Here is a 16178-nt window from a genome sequence, read left to right as displayed (position 1 = left end):
GGGAGGCAAAGGCAAGTGGATATCAAAACTAAAATACCTTTGATTCCCCCCCCAGCACAAAGGGAGGCAAAGGCAAGTGGATATCTGTGAGTTCAAGACCAGCCCTAGTCTACATAGCAAGTTCCAGGGCTACATAGAGAGACCCTGTCTCAAAAACTAAGACATACTCATGTTACTCCATGGTTCAGCAACTGTGCTCTTTGATATTTACCCAAAGGAGCTAAAAATGTATGTCTGCACGAAGGCATGCCCATGAGTGTTTGTAGCATAGACAGTTGTCAAACCTTTGAAGCAACCAAAATGACCTTCAGTAGGACAAAGGTCAAGTAAACTAATACATCCATGGTTATTCAAAGGTAAGAAGGAATGACTTACCGTGGAGCTGGGGAGTTGGCAAAGTGTTTGCTATGCAACATGAGGACCTGAGTTCAGATTCCAAGGACCCATATACAAAGCTAGGCACATTGGCACATACCTATGATCTCAGAGCTAGGGGCAGAAACAGGATCCCTGGAGCTTGCCAGCCAGTCTAACCCAAGTGGCAAGTTCTAGGTTCAGTGAGAAGTGCTGTCACAAAAATTAAGTGGGAAGAAATTTAATGCACCCAATGTCAACTACTGGTGCCTTCACACACATAATGCATACACACATACATGCAGACACACTTGCATACAAACACATACACATGCACCACACACAACACACAAATCTAGGTTACCAAATGAAAAGCCAGAAAGATTGTGCATTCTCTAAGTCCAACAATATTCTCTTGGGGGAGGAGACATCTCTAGAAAGACAGCAAGATCCGTGGTTTCAGGAGCTGGGTTGGGGAAGCAGAATACCCGATGTCTGGAGCACCAGACTGCTCTGATGCTGTGAAGAGAGCTGCCCAGTCTTACTGCTAAGAAACCATAAAGCACTAAATTGGTTTTGTATTTTTCCAATGCAAGTCATTTTTAGTGACATCACGATGTTTATACTTTTTACTTTCAACACTTATAGTAAATTTCCATGTCAACATGGATCTAAAGACATTTAGACAGACACTCTAAAAGACAAAGCACATTATATGTAAATGCATTTTGTGCTTAATAGAGTCTTGGTATTCCATTAAGACTAGATACATGAGCAATTGTGTCTTATGTGTGTCTCAAGTCACGGAAAAGCAAAGCTAGAACCAAATCTGCCCTGGGGTTCAGGCAAAAGGAAGGTGGATTTAAGAGTTCATGGAAGGAGGCTGGTATGTAATATGCATTAAGCAAATGTTACCTATCTTATATACCCTGTTGTTTTATGGAAAAGATTAAATGAGATAATAGGCAGCCTAGACTCTGAAGTTGGTGACTTGGTGGCTGTGTGATTTTAAGACTAGTAATTTGCAGCTGGGTGGCAGTGGTGCACACCTTTAATCCCAGCACTCGGGAGGCAGAGCCAGGCAGATCTCTGTGAGTTCGAGGCCAGCCTGGTCTACAGAGCGAGCTTCAGGACAGGCACCAAAACTACACAGTCACAAAAAAAAAAAAAAAAAAAAAGACTAGTAATTTAACTTTTCTGAACTTCAAGTGTTTTTATTGGGGGGGCACATTATTTAATTTATGTGCATTGGTGTTTTGCCTGCATGTATGTCTTTGTGAGGGTGTTGGATCCTTGAACTGGAGTCACAGACAGTTGTGAGCTGCCATGTAGGTACTGGGAATCAAACTCAGGTCCTCTGGAAGAGCAGCCAGTGCTCTTAACTACAGAGCCATCTCTCCAGCCCAAGTTTTTGTTTTTAATGAAAACATCTATTCTTTTATTTCCCTGGATGTTGCTGTTTGGGGGCTTCTTGTTTTTGTTGAGAAGGTAGTGTAGAAGATCAGCAGGGAGGTTACATGCAGAGGACTTGGCACATGGTCTGGTCCAGGGAAGCACTCCTGAAAGGCCCCTTGCAAAAAGCTTTCCTGCCATGACACCATGACATTCTGTCTCCTAATGAAGACATCATCTTTTCTCAGGGAATAGAAGTAGTCCCAGTCATTCAAAAGTCATCTAAAAAAATCTACTGTCTTAGTCTGGATCCTCTATGGGGCAAATGCAGGTTCACTGTGCAAGAGTTTGACTAAAGGAAATGCCTTTGTGGAAGGAACTAGGGATGGTGGAGCCCGAGGAGGCTGCAAAGCAGTAATACAGCCAACCAGTCTAAGCTAAATGACATCAGTTATCAATTCCTTCTGTGTAACAAATGTTTGACAAAGCACTCAGGAACCCTTAGGCCCAGCACGCCCTCCCGCCCAGAATGGCTCTGCCTTAGAATCCTCAATGTGTTCTCAGAAAGGGGTGTGTGTAAATTAAGTATTGTATTTGCCAATCACAGTACAGTTTCCAGTTCAATCCATCCATATAGACCAGTCTCAAATCCTGCATCGCACCCATCACTGGCTTCTTGCTGAGTTACAGAGGAGAGCTGCAGTAACTGAGTTCCCTGGGACGGGTCTTGCCTGCCATGCTGCCTTCCAAGGCAAGTGCAGCTTATCTGGAGTGGCTATGACTCCCAAAACATACAATCCAGATATCTAGTAAATGGGGGATGTTTGCCAGAGCATGGGCAAGAAAACAGTAGGCTGTGTGCTGACAGCCTGTGCTTAATGGCCTGGCAAGATTGTTTTGGTGCCAGGCACTTTCATTCCCAAACACTATTGTTTGTCTCTGTGGGGCAGTGTGGCATCACTTAGGTAAGAGGTATGGGAAGATGATTCATTAACCAGAGAAGAGCTATCGAAGGAGCTGACACACATCTGGGCAGACCAGGGCTTTGTTAGATGTGCTCTTGCTTGTCTACAGACCATGGACATGAGTTCAATGACACCTGTGTTCACTGTGAATTGTTCCTTCGTCTTTGCTGCCAGACTGTCTGTGTCCTAGGTTCTGATATATTTTGGCTGCTTGGAGACTTCCATCTTGTTCATAAGATTCATGTCCAGAGAAACTGCCAGACTGCTCTGGAAATGGCCTCAAGCAGCCCTCCCCTCACCCATAGGTGTGATCTGTCCCTGCAACAAAAAGGACCTAGGCCCATCCCATCTAAAAAGGGCATTGCCTGACATAGGGAGAGGCCATCTCTGGCAAATGCTTAGGCATGCCTTGCCATTGCTGTTCATAAACACAGCAATTTATGAGAATAAATACCTTAAGTAATTCATTAATTTCTCATGCACAGACTACCCAGTTTCAAAATCTTGATCAGACACAACCTGGGAGTCTCAGGGAAGTTAGCCTCTCATTTCCTCCTCTGTGAAATAAGTTAGTAAAAATGTCTGTTTTGGGCTCAGTGGTTAAGAGTGCTTGCTCTTCCAGAGAACCTCAGTTTGGCTCCCAATATCCACATTAGGTAACTAAGAACTGCTTATAACTTCATCTCCAAGGGATCCATGCACTTTTCTGGCCTTTGTGGGCACCTGCATGCATGTAAGCGTGCACACACACACACACACACACACACACACACACACACACACACACACACACACATAAATAAAATTAAACCTCTTTCTAAAAATCTTCTGGACTGAAAACATTAAATTAGCTACTACATCTGGCATAATAGTAACCCCCAGTAAATAAAATCTGCTAACAGTGTAAAAGCCTCCATTGAGACAGGCTTAAGATGGCCATGAATTCCTTTACCAGATTCTGACTGGCAAATGTGGTCACTTCCTCCATTCGACTGTAGGAGGGAGCTGGAGTAACACAACCCACACAAGGCAGATGTGTCACTGTACCTATTTACGGTCCAGCCTTAAGAAATTTGAATAGTGGATTTGAGGCCAGCTTGGACCATATGAAACCCTGTCCCTCCCTCAAAACAAAAAACAGGCTCGGCAAGATGGCTCGGCCTGTAAAGGCACTTGTGTGATGGACAACCTGAGTTTGATCCAGGTCCCATGGTGGATGGAGAGAACCAACTACCAAAAGGTTGTCCTCTGACCCCCACATAGTCACTGTGGCATACATGTGACTTCATTCATACACACACACATAATCTAAAAATAAATCCTAGCATATATGAGGCCCTGGTTCCCATTCCTAGTACTGAAATTAAGAAGTAAATGACATAGAAAAGGTAGATATGCTGTGCACACACGCAATGGAATGGCTCAGCCAGTCAAGGTGCTTTCCATCGAGTTTGACCACCTGACTTTGAACCCTGGGAGTCCAACAGTGGAGAGACAGCCAACCTCCACAAACTGTCCTTTGACCTCCATATGCACACTGTGCACACACACAATAAGCAATTTTTAAAAGAAGAAATTGGAAGTGGTGGCACACACTGCAGGCGGACCTCTGTGAGTCTGAGGCCAGCCTGGTCGACAGAGCAAGTTCTAGAACAGCCAGGGCTACACAGGGAAACCTGTCTCAAAAAAAAAAAAAAAAAAAAAAAAAAAAAGCGGGGTAGGGGAAGTGGGGGGGGGGGGTGTCTGAGGACACTGGCTGGCTTAGTCTCCTTCCCAAAGACAGGAACATTAGGCCCAGAGAGGTAAAGACATGTCTGAACCCAAAGTCACACAGCAATTTTGTAAGACACCAAGCTTCCTCTCAACTCCCCAAACAGTTCTCTTAAAATCTGGTCTGTCATTTAACTTTTTAATTTTTTTATAGCATTACTTTTCAGGACTGAATCTATATTTACATATGTCCATTTTACATGTTCAACATACATTGCCCATTCCTTGGAAAGAACTAAGATGAAGTGTTCAGGGCTTGTAGAATGTAAGGCTCACATTGTATACTTTCTTAGAAAAAAAAAATGTTCTAACACATTTTAAGTTCATTTGCTATGCTGAAGTATTGGTTTGCATGCAAGTACATCTTTGTGTTTTTAGTTCATCAAAACAGTCATTTGTTTCATGTACATGTCAAACTCTTGGCACAGTTCAGCCCCATTTACAACAGTTCCCATAAAAAGCACATCATAGACCAGAGGACACAACCTTCTTTGTTCTTTCAATGTTTTCAGAAAACTCTGGATTGCAACTATTCTTTGAAGATGCATTAATTTTTACAGAAAATATGCCTTTCTGTTATCTCTGGATGTGGGCCTTTGTTGTCTTGGTTTTGATGGGCTGGTGAGAGGGCTCAGAGGTAAAGGTTGACAACCTGATTTCAGTCCCCAGAGCCTGCATGACAGAGGAGAGAATGAGCTCCTACGGGTTGTCCTCTGGCTTCCACACTGTACCACGGTACATGTGCCCCACCCATATTCCCACACAAATAAATGGAGGGTTGTTTTTAACTGACACAGGATAAATGTGACTGTTAGCACTGTAAGAGGGAAACGGCAGATTCACGGAGGGAGAGTTTGGCAGCCATAGGGGCCTCGATGGGGTCTAACGTGGAAAAGCATTAGAAGAGACATATCACACTGTCATACTATGGGCAGCACAATGTGGCCTTGGAGGGGGAGAAGAGCCTTCCCTCCAAATCCCAAGGGCAAAGGGGTTTGTGACTTACGGATCTTCAGAAGGGTAGGCATCTTCACTCCATTTGATCCTGCCTAAGCTGGCATACATCTGAGGAGCACAGAGCAGGCACTCAATACGACCATAAACTAACCTTTCATCTGCAAGCTGCAAAGCAGGGTGGAGCAAGCTACAGGGTCTGTGATCTAACAGTGGATCATGTCTGTAATCCCAGTACCGGGGAAGCAGGAGAATCAGGAGTTCAAAGCCAGCCTGGCATAGTACTGCATGTAGAGAATATTAAAGTTAGAACAAGTAACTCCAAAGAACTCTAACACGCACTCTCTCTCTCTCTCTTCTTCCCTCCTCCCTCCCTCCCTTAAATTGTTCTTTGTTATGGAATATTATCTTAACTGGGCAAAGATGGGTTCATTTGTTTATGTTGTGGAATATTGTTTTAACTGTGAAGGTGTGTTATATTTGTTTCTGCTGCCTTTGTTAATGATGCAAAGATGTGTCACACTTGTTTGTGCTACATTTGTTTAATTATGAAAAGATGTGTTGCATTTGTTTCACTTTGGCTGCCTAAGGTCTAATAAAAAGCTGAGCGGCCAATAGCTAGGCAGGAGAGGGATAGGCAGGGCTGGCAGGCAGAGAGAATAAATAAGAGGAGAAATCTAGGTTTGAGAAGAATGAGAGAAGAAGGATAAGAGAACAAGGGAGAAAGAAAGAAGACACCCGGGGCCAGCCAAGCAGCCACCAGCCAGCCAGACATGAGAAGCCGTGAAACTAAGATATACAGAAGGCAGGAAGAAAAAAGCCCCGAGGCAAAAGGTAGATAAACAGGTTAATTTAAGTTGAAAGAGCTAGCCAGAAACAAGCCTAAGTTAGGCCGAGCATTCAAAACTAATAATAAGTCTCTGTGTCATAATTTGGGAGTTGGTTGGTGGCCTAAAGGAAAAAGCCTGGTACAGTTTTTTATTCTAAATTCTAGCAACTGTTACATTTCCTAAAATGACTATTTTATTGCTCTCCACTAGTTGGTGAGCCCACTAGCCGGTATATGTGACTGAGAAGTGGGCAGGGCTTCTGAAACTCAGCAGCAACCAGGAAAATCAGGTCAAATGGCCTCACTCCTCAGCTCAACATTGCCATTGTTGGGCAGATCCACAGTCCTCCACAGCCAGCAGGGCACACAGACAGGAGCCGCTAATGTCTCCTCACTGACATTTTATATTTTTAATTTTTTTTTTAAGACTGTCAAGCAGCCCAAACCATATGGTTCACTGATGCGGGCTCTGATTGATTGCTGCATAACAAGCCATCCCAGAATTCAGTGGCTCTAAGCAACAGTCACTTCTTTTAGCTGACTAGACTGCATCTTGTGCTGGACAAAGTGGAGATGGCGTCCCTCTGGCCTTTTTAGATGCTGTGGTTCCTCCGGGGCTGTGAGCTTGTTTCTCATGGGGCAGCAAGCTGGCCAGGGCTGAGGCTGGAGGCCACATTCTCTCACCCTGTGAGCCTGCACATATGGCTTACATTTTCTGAGTAGCTGTTTGTGGTCACAGAAATAGCACAGACTCCATGGTCCTCACGGACTGTCCTACACATCCCAGCCCTGAGTTTAAACAAACTTTTTGTTGGTTTATGTTTGTCTGTTTTTGAGACAAGATCACACTATGTATCCCAGGCAGGCCTTGGTCTTTCAATTCTCCTGCCTCAGCCTCCTGAGTACTGGGATTACAGGTGTGTGCCGTCATGGTTATTTAAACCTAGCCCTTTTTGTACAGTACCATAACTGTAGAATCCATTTGGTATTTATTTGAGTGCTAGTAAGTTTGTGAATTTGTTAAAACAGCCATGTTAACTAACACAGTCCTATGCTATTTCACCCATGAAGTGGTCACTCAGGCAAGTTTTTTTTTTTTTTTTTTTGTGGCAGCAGGGGGCATTTTTGCCCCTGTGGCATGGGTGGTAGACACTGGAACTGGGCCAATCTTCAAGAAGGCTGTTGAGTTTTGTTTTGTTTGCTTCTCCAGGGTCCAGTTGTTAAGCTCAGTGTGAATACATCTCCTTGTGCCCTTCCTTCCTTTGTGAGAAAGCCCAGTTAGGCACAGCTGTACCTCCAGAAGAGCCCACACAGACTAAGCAAGCCACTTCCCCCAAGTCTGCCTCCACCGAAAGTCCACTTGGCTTCCTGCCTGCATGCCGTGGTCAGGATTGCCGTTTGCTTCCTGAACTTCAGGATCATGGTTAACAAAGGCATATCACAACCATTAGTCATCGGTGTATTTTTATCCAGAAATGGTTGGTTTTCTCCGTTTTCCCGTCCTTCCCTTTGTTCTGCCGCCTGGCAGCTCCTTTTAATTGTGAGAGTCTTTTTGTCCTGCGGCCTTTATTTGCTGCTGCCCTTCTGTCTGCAAGAGCAACTCCTTCTGAATTGTCATTAAAGAGGGACTCTCAGGAGGGTCTGGGCTCCAGGCAGCGTGACACAATGCAGATCTCACAGGTGCCTAGGTTGTCATTTACTGAGAGGACTGGTTGAAGCTGGTCTGCATTCAGGGCGAGCCTTTCTATACCTGCTTCTCATGCTCATTTGGGTCATCCTGGCATGAAGCAGTGATTCGCATTTTTAAGAAACTTCCTGTCTCTCTGGGTTTGGGGGCAGGGAAGCAGCATGGACTGTGCACAGCTACATCTGGAGCCACATCCGGCCTGCCAGCTCCCGCCTCCTGGCAATGTCTGCACTGAGAGAGCAGGCAGAGACTGTCATCTGGTGGGAGAGGCCCTGCACCATCCTTGGGGACTTCCTAGGGCACAGGAATCCCAGGACTTCCTGAGGGATTCTGAATTGTTCATCCCTGCTCATTTCCTCAAGACTTGACTCATCCCAAGCCTTTGCAAACCATGAGTCAACCAGGGCTGAGGGCACCGGGTGCCTTTCCTTTTTAACATGATGGCTTGCCCCAGGGATGAGACAGCACCAGGAATTTTAATTGCACTGCCTAGCCCTGTGCAGTTACAGTGAACAACGAGGTCAATGAACAACACTTGCAAGAGCTGTCCACTGGAACCCGGGATACATGCTCAGCTACCCTGCCAGGGACCAGAAGAGGGGCTTCCCTGCCAGAGAATGGGAAGAGTGCAGTTTTCATATCATACAGTTTTGTGTTTTTGTTGTTTTCTGGGACAGGGTCGCACTATATATCCCTGGCTGCCCTGGAACTTACTATGTAGACTAAGCTGGCCTAGAACTCACAGAAATCTGCCTGCCTCTATATCTGCCTCGCAATTGACTCCATGATACATGTGCCCACACACATCATGGGCACACTCCCATGTACACACACACACACCACACACTTACATTTTTAAAGGAGTTAAAACAGCAACATTTAAGAGGCAAATTTCAGAAGACTATCCATTCTGCACTCAAAAAATGTATAATAGAAACAATTACTCTGTATAAAAGTAAAATGCTTTTTAAATGGCTTTGAAACATTGGATCCAAATTAGGTATCAGTGCCCTATAAATATCTTCGCTATAATACCTGTAGTTTCTCAGTTTCTGGTGTGCAGCTGTTACTGTGGGCAGCCCTTGCCCTGTGCTTCTGTGGGCCCTTGGAAAACACCTGCTGTGACAGGCTAAGCAAAAATGTGTGACTGCAGCAGGCTGACCAGGCAGCTCCCACAGCTTAGCTTTCTAGAGCCCCTAGCCTCTCTGCAACAAAGGCGACTTCTAGGGTGCAAATTCAATTAGAGCAGTCTCACTGTATCCCACACAGTTGAGCAAAGCTAAACCGATTTATTAACGTTTCTGGAATCCCTGGATGAGATGCCTTGGATGGAATCATTCTATTACTCATGTTTTCCTAGCCTTGCTCAACGTGTTCCAGCCCCTTCCCCCTGCCCCAGCTCCACACTCCTCCAGTTACTCCAAGGCTTGCCTACACATCCATCCACTGACAGCAGGGCGTGTGTGAGAAAGCCTCTCCTCTGTTTGGAAGAGCTGTTTCTAGGGCTACACTCCGGACACTGCTGGTGGCTCTGGTATCGCCACCTCAGCTGGTCAGAGTCCCCGCTGACCAGAATAGGACCGGTTACCATGGCGTCCCCTTACACAGCTTTTGCTTTGAGAATCTGTTTCTTACCACAGACAGGGTTTGAGGTTTAGAGAATACTGACACTGTGTGTCACTGGATCAACAATGACACGAAACAGAACCAAACTGACCAGCACTCTGTGGGACTGTAAAATAGCAACTGATGTTTATTTTTTAATTCAGCATTTAAAACCAACTGTGTAGTGGGAAGAAGGTGTGGCTTGAAAAAGAATGTGAATAGAAAATACCAGAAAATGTCTCAGTCATTATGTGGAAAGGAAGAAGGACTGCCTCTCCCATCTTCTTACAGTTCCCAGGGTGGGATCCAGTGCCACGGGAGTGGCTTCCCACCCTCGGGGCAGAGGTGGTCCCAGCACGTGGGCTGTGGCCTGTGGAAAGGCACGCTGGTGGAGCCCATCCCACTGACCACACACTTCCTAGTCCCTCTCATACAACCGCCCATAGAGAGCTGCTGTCACCAGGCCAGAGGACAGTCCACTCTTCCTCAAGAAATAGTGGTCATTTTCCCACCCAAGCTGGTTAGGGGTATCCAGAGTCATCCCTGAGGTGAGAAATAAAGGAAAGATATAGGAAGTACTGAAGTTCCCCCACAGGTGAAAGTCAAATAGGCCCTGGGCCTCTGTGATCTCCTGCCCACAAGTGTCGAAGCCAAGACCCCCACACTTGACCAGGGCACAGACTTGAATGTAGTAAGTGCCATGCACTGTGTGGAGTCCATCAAAGACACCCAGGGCATACAGCTCATTGGACAGGGTGGGCCTCTTGTAGAGTAAGTGACAGCAGAGACTGTTAGAGCAGACCTGGAGATAGCCTTCCTTCCCCCAGACAGGGACCAGGGTGAAATTGTCATACATCATCTCCGAGTGGAAAGTAGGTGGTGCGTTCATGTTCCACTTGGCAGCCTCATCACAGTGTACTTCCTGGGCATCCTTCTCACAGTATGGGTCACCGGACAGGATTTTTAAGAACTTACTATGGGATGGGTCCAGTTCACTAGCTCCATTCTCTGTCCCAACAAGGCCCAGCGGGTTTGTGGCTACCTGGGCAATTATAAGGTGGCCTTTGGGGTTGTCCATGTCATGGTACCAAAAGGACTTCAGAGGGGTGTGTATGCCACTGCCAGTCATCCCCAGAGTCGGATGGTGGATGTTGGCTGCCAGGACGCTGACACCAAAGGCAGTGGCGAATGCCTTCTGAATTTCAATGGCTGCCAAGAGTGGCAGCTGGTTCATCCAGGCTGTGGGGTACACAATGTGCTTCACCTCAGCATCTCTGAGGAGCTGGATGGTGGGGTCAAAGAACAGGATGTCAAAGCAAGTGAACATGCCGAATCTGCCAGCAAAGGGAGTGTCGAAGGTGATGAGGTCCACCTTGGCAGGGGTATCAAAGGCTGCCTCAAAGTACAGGTTGTGCTTACGGTAGCGGTCAACGAGGGTCCCGTTGTTGCTGAACACCACATTTGTATTAAACTGGTATCTCCCATCAGGTGGGCACCCGGGGTCACTGTGAAGGCAAGGCTGTTTTGTTCCCAGATTGGCCACCAAGAACATCTGTCCCTTGATGGCCATACAACTCAGGCGCTGGAGGACCTGGAGTGGGTAATAATAAAATAAGTAAGTTTAAATCCTGCCTTTGGGATCATATTTTTGGGAGAAAAGCTCCTGTATTGTGTCTAATATATATAAACAGCTATCGTAAGTCAGGAAGAAAAGACTTGTGAGAGCGTACAAAGGATATGAACAGGTGATTCACAGGACAACTGTAAGAAGCTTCTGCAACGATGCTTAAACTCAACAGTGACAACAAAAGGTAAGTTGGGGTATTTTTCACCTTTGTTGGACTGGCAAAAGCTCAGTATTCCATCTTATGTTAACCCAAGGGTAGAAAAACAGGCTCATAAGCTAGCACTGGAGATACAGAAAGTGAGATAAGCATCTCTTAATCTCTAAATTTGGTATTTGAAAACACATTAAAGGTGTTTAGCCTTTGAGACATTCCATTTCCAAGACTTTTACGGGAAAACTTGAACATGTATACAAATATATATATATATATATATATATATATATATATATACACACACACACACACACACACACACACACACACACACACACACACACACAGGATATCCATTGAAACAGTGCTTAAAATAGCAAGAGTTAAAAAGAAGGGAGGCTGTCTCCTACTAGACAGGATGTCAGTGAAGGGGAAGATGAGGAAGCACCACACACCACTGTGGGCAGCCTCCGGAAAAGGGAGCGGGTGAGGGCCAGGCAGTGGCGGAGGTGTCCTTCTAAGAGTGTTTTGTTTTGTTTAATCTTGACTTGTTTAATAGGCTTCAATTCACGTTTCTTGTGTAATTTACCAATGAAAAGACCAACAGCTGAGTAATGTCCCATATCAGCACAGGGCCTGGGCAGTTTGGGTTTGGTGGTTTGGATCCCAAACCTTCTTCAAACCTCAGGCAGCATGCTGTGGCTTTTGGCCATGGACCTGGTTCTGCTCAGCCTGCTGGACTCCTCACCTACCTCAGTGTCATTGAACCGAAAGGGCTCCAGACACGGGTTCCACCTGACCAGCCTGGGCGATGGCATGAAGTCCAGGAATGGGTAAATGGATGTTCTTGTAAAGTTGAACCCATGGATGCCATCTTCTGGGAACACTATAATCTGCACGCCCTATAAGCGGAAAGACAGAGGAGAGTGCTGTGAGGTAAGGGAGCACCAGGTCCTTGGCTGCCAAACACCAGCAAGCTGACTGCCCGGGGCTATGAAGGTGATGGATGGCTTGACTCCCAGCTCGGATGGAGAGGCTTGCTCTCCGGCCATCAGCTGACCGTCCAAGTGCCGGACAGTGGCCGTACATGTGCCAGTGTCCTCTGAGAAGAACCATGAGCATGTGGGGCTGGAGGGAGGGGCCCACGGCGCTCACCAAGGAAACAGGCTGCCTTCTTGCTGGTACAGTGGGAGCTGGGCCAATTGTGAAGCGCCTAGACTATTGGGCCTGTTCACAGACGGGCTGTCTCCAGCCCAGCAGTCCTCATCCATCCTTCCATGTCTAAGTCATTTGAGGAACTTCTGGAAAAACACTGATGTGGAGGCCCATCCATAAAACGGCTGACTGGAATGTGGGTGAGTCCTGGCTGCAGCATTCATTTAAAAGATTCCACTGAATAATCACAGTTGGACTCTGGGGGCCGTGGCTGATGGCAAGTGTGCTGAACACAAAGCAGCTCCCACTGGGGACTTGAGAGTCCCCTTAGGGGCTCTTGCTGATCTGTAGGCCTTTCTCCACACTGAGCATCTACGGCCACCCAGGGAGACAGAAACAAACTGGGCGGTCCTCAGCTCTCTTCCCACCTCATTCTCCAGGGACTCTCGGTTCTGCGGATTCAAATGTCAAGCCTAGAATGTAGGCCCAATGCAGAGGGTGGAGGCAGCAGGCAGCAGGCGTGACAGCACTCACTTCCTCAGCGAATGCAATGGCACTTGGGTTTGTTTCCCCCTTTTTGGGTATAAAAGCTCCAAATTTTTTTTTTTTTTTGGTTTTTCGAGACAGGGTTTCTCTGTGTAGCTTTGCGCCTTTCCTGGAACTCGCTTTGGAGACCAGGCTGGCCTCAAACTCAAAGAGATCCGCCTGGCTCTGCCTCCCGAGTGCTGGGATTAAAGGCGTGTGCCACCACCGCCCGGCTCAGCCGTTAAAGGCTAGGCTCACAACCAAAAATATAAAAGCTCCAAATTTTAACCAGAAAAAATTTGGAAGACCAAAAAAAGAAAAAAGTGAACTCATGTCCTCTCACACAAAGATGCTTGTGTGATTCTGCTGGTCCTTTCCCCTGCGCGTATCTGGGTACAGATGAGATGGGATCTTGCATAGCATTTGTCTTCCCCATAGAGAACGTTCAGAAATGCCATCTGTAATGGCCACCTCATACCTAAAGGCCACCGTTTCTCTTCCACTGATGTCTGAATCCAACCTCTGCAATAAAAACAGCGATGCGGCAGCTCTCTGCGTGTGTTGTGGTCACCACCCTGACTGAGAGGTGCTTGTGATTTTAGTTGACTCCCTGTTATTTCCTTAGAATAAAGTGAATTTCACATGTGAAACCCCTGGGTTAAAGAGCAGGGAAAGTTTAACCTTTTTTTTTGTTTTTGTTTTTAGAGACAGGGTTTCTCTGTGTAGCTCTGGCTGTCCTGGAACTTGCTCTATAGACCAGGCTACCCTCGAACTCAGAGATCCACCTGCCTCTGCCTCTGGAGTGCTGGGATTAAAGGCGTACGCCGCCGCCACCACTACCCGGCTGGGAGTCACACTTTTAACTTTTTGAAAATTATACTTGGATAGAGGTTTTCCTTTATTCAGAAAACAACAACAACAACAAAAACCTTGAAGGGTGTCTTATGGAGCCAGCCATTTCAGTTCTGTCCGCACAGTGACTACATGGCTTCGGCTGAATTCTGAGAACTCCGGAGGAATGAAGGTCACCAACCTCTGGGACTGACTGCACAGTCTAAATCCAAGTACCTCGTCTTCCCTCTGTGCCAGGGGAGCCTGGGAGGAGCTCCTGTCTTCAGGGAGTCTGCTGGGAAGCTCGATGCCACAAGCCCGGCCGAGGAGCTGAGGCGCCTGAGAGCACATAAGCTCCGCTCACAGAACCACGGATGGGAGCTCCAAGCGGCGAGCTCCACTTGGTAGGCACCACGGACAGATGGAGGAGCCAGAAGAGGTGAACCTGCAGGTGCTGAGGTGGCACTGTGCCATGAAGAGCCTCCTCCACAGGACCTGCCCTTGTGTGGGTCAGTGCTGGTAGGCAGCCTACAGGTACAGCTGGGGTTTATTTTACACTGACTTCAGCAGAGACATAAATGGGATAAGTATCAAATGCATGAATGCTATGTGGATGTCCGTAAAAGATCCCTAAATAGCCCAACAGGCCCGAGTGGTGAGCAGCTCTGATGAGGCGGCTTGCTCGGGTTGTCAGCTGACTGCCCAAGTGGAGTGGGGGAGCGTGGAGCTCTGTGTTAAAGGAAGTGCCTTGGAAACACAGTGTGGTGGTATTGCCAGAAGTGTACTGGGAACAGCATCTGGAGCAGGAGCGCTGAGAGAAGCCCGCCACCCACCCTGTCACACAGCAGTGGGAATGTGCCCAGAGTTCTAAGCAGAAGTCTGAAGAGGACTGGAAGCCCAATCTTCTCCTGGGGGGCAGGGGCAGCTAAACTACCCCCAGGTGTGCAGAAGGTGGAATTCCGCTGCTTTTCTGAGCTCAGGGTCAGACTATGGTCAAAACCTTCCCAGAAGTTGCACAATGGAACACGTGGACCTGGAAAATAGTGTGTTCTGAGCTACTGTGGGTAGCCAGGTTGGGACAAGAGAGTGCCATCCATGAGAGCGCTGGACCATGCACACTAACTAGCCCGGGGCCTTTAAAATGCACCAAGAAGTGATAGCTGTGTCCTTTCAGGTCACGAGGTGTGGACATGGGGGTGATGGGATCTGCTGGCACGGCCAGGTCTACGCCAGCAGCAGAGGCAGAGGTTTGGCTCACTTCTCAATCAGCACAGCAGGCATTCCTAAGCAGCTGGGCTTGGTGACCACACCAACAAGGATGAAGCTCAGATTCTTTTGGTTCCAGCCTTCCCCGCCCCATAGCTTCTTCTAAAGGCAGCACTCCTCCCTGTCCCAGGGGAACCCATCCTCCACCTCCACCTTTTCTGGCTTGCAAAGGTGCGGGCCTGGGGTCCTGTTCTGTCTGGACTAAGGGCTCCCCATCTGGATGAAGGGCACCACAGACGATGTGCAGACAGCCAACAGCAGTTCTGTGGCCACTTACAAGATCCCATATGCTCTGAATGCTTTTCGGAGCATGGAGTTCACTGCGCTCAATGGTTTTCAAGGTGTTGGTTTTTTGTTTTGTTTTGTTTTCCTTTGTAAATATCATAGTCCCCTGGGGGTGGGCTGTGCAAATTCCTACTGCCCAAACTGCACCCATTCTGGACCAGTTGGCTACAGCACCAGACCCAAACCCTAGCTCTTGTTTACAATTCACCATTGAATCCCAGGCAAAGGCACACAAAGACCTAGGCAGGGCTTCCTCCACTTGGGGAAAACACTCCTTGGGGATGACCTTGCTTAACATGCTGGTTCTGACTCTGGACTCAGATGTGGGGCCTGATTTAACAAGCTGCCATGGGCGGTTGGTTGGTCCACTGACTAACTTCTGACTAAGATGCCAGTCAGATAACCCGTCAACTCAGATCTGCAAGCTGACCCGGTTTTTCAGGGGGACCTTGCGAGCCTGGGGTTTCTCCTCGCTCAGAGCAGCTGGCTCTGTGACAGGACCCGAAAGCAGCTCTTGCCTTCTGGGCTGCAGCCATCACTTGCTGTTCATAGACGTCCAGGTTGTGCTTCATGAGCTCCAGGGCCTGCTGGCGGCTGCTGAGCTCCAGAGGGTTTGGGCTCAGGACCGACCGGTGTTCGTACACCGCAGCCATGTAGTACTCAGCCTTGCCGTGCTCGGGTGAGACCGCGGCGATGCCCAGCGCAAGCGCGGAACAGCCGAGGAGGAAGAGAACAGGCGCGGTGCGGGCTCCAGACATAATGCAGACCATAAATCTGGA

General features: G+C 47.5%; 1 protein-coding gene across 4 annotated transcripts in view; it reads right to left on the bottom strand.

The window, feature by feature from the left end:
• Positions 1 to 9681: 9681 nt before the first annotated feature.
• The window catches only part of Btd (biotinidase), a 35833-nt gene continuing 29336 nt past the window's right edge, over positions 9682 to 16178 (bottom strand). For 2 of the 4 annotated variants that reach the window (XM_052733865.1, XM_052733866.1), the window contains exons 2-4: positions 15918 to 16173; positions 12090 to 12239; positions 9682 to 11147 (exon numbers count right to left, since the gene is read on the bottom strand). In XM_052733865.1, coding sequence (XP_052589825.1) covers positions 9975 to 11147; positions 12090 to 12239; positions 15918 to 16173 — 1579 coding nt within the window. In that variant the 3' untranslated portion in view covers positions 9682 to 9974. The other 2 variants (XM_052733868.1, XM_052733867.1) reach the window with 2 other exon arrangements.

This window comes from Peromyscus californicus, unplaced genomic scaffold, assembly GCF_007827085.1.
Source record: "Peromyscus californicus insignis strain IS unplaced genomic scaffold, ASM782708v3 Scaffold_12__1_contigs__length_115047231, whole genome shotgun sequence".
In the NCBI taxonomy this organism is placed as follows: domain Eukaryota; kingdom Metazoa; phylum Chordata; class Mammalia; order Rodentia; family Cricetidae; genus Peromyscus; species Peromyscus californicus.
The sequence above is the reverse complement of the archived record's forward strand: the minus strand, read 5'-3'. Positions and strand labels throughout refer to the sequence as shown.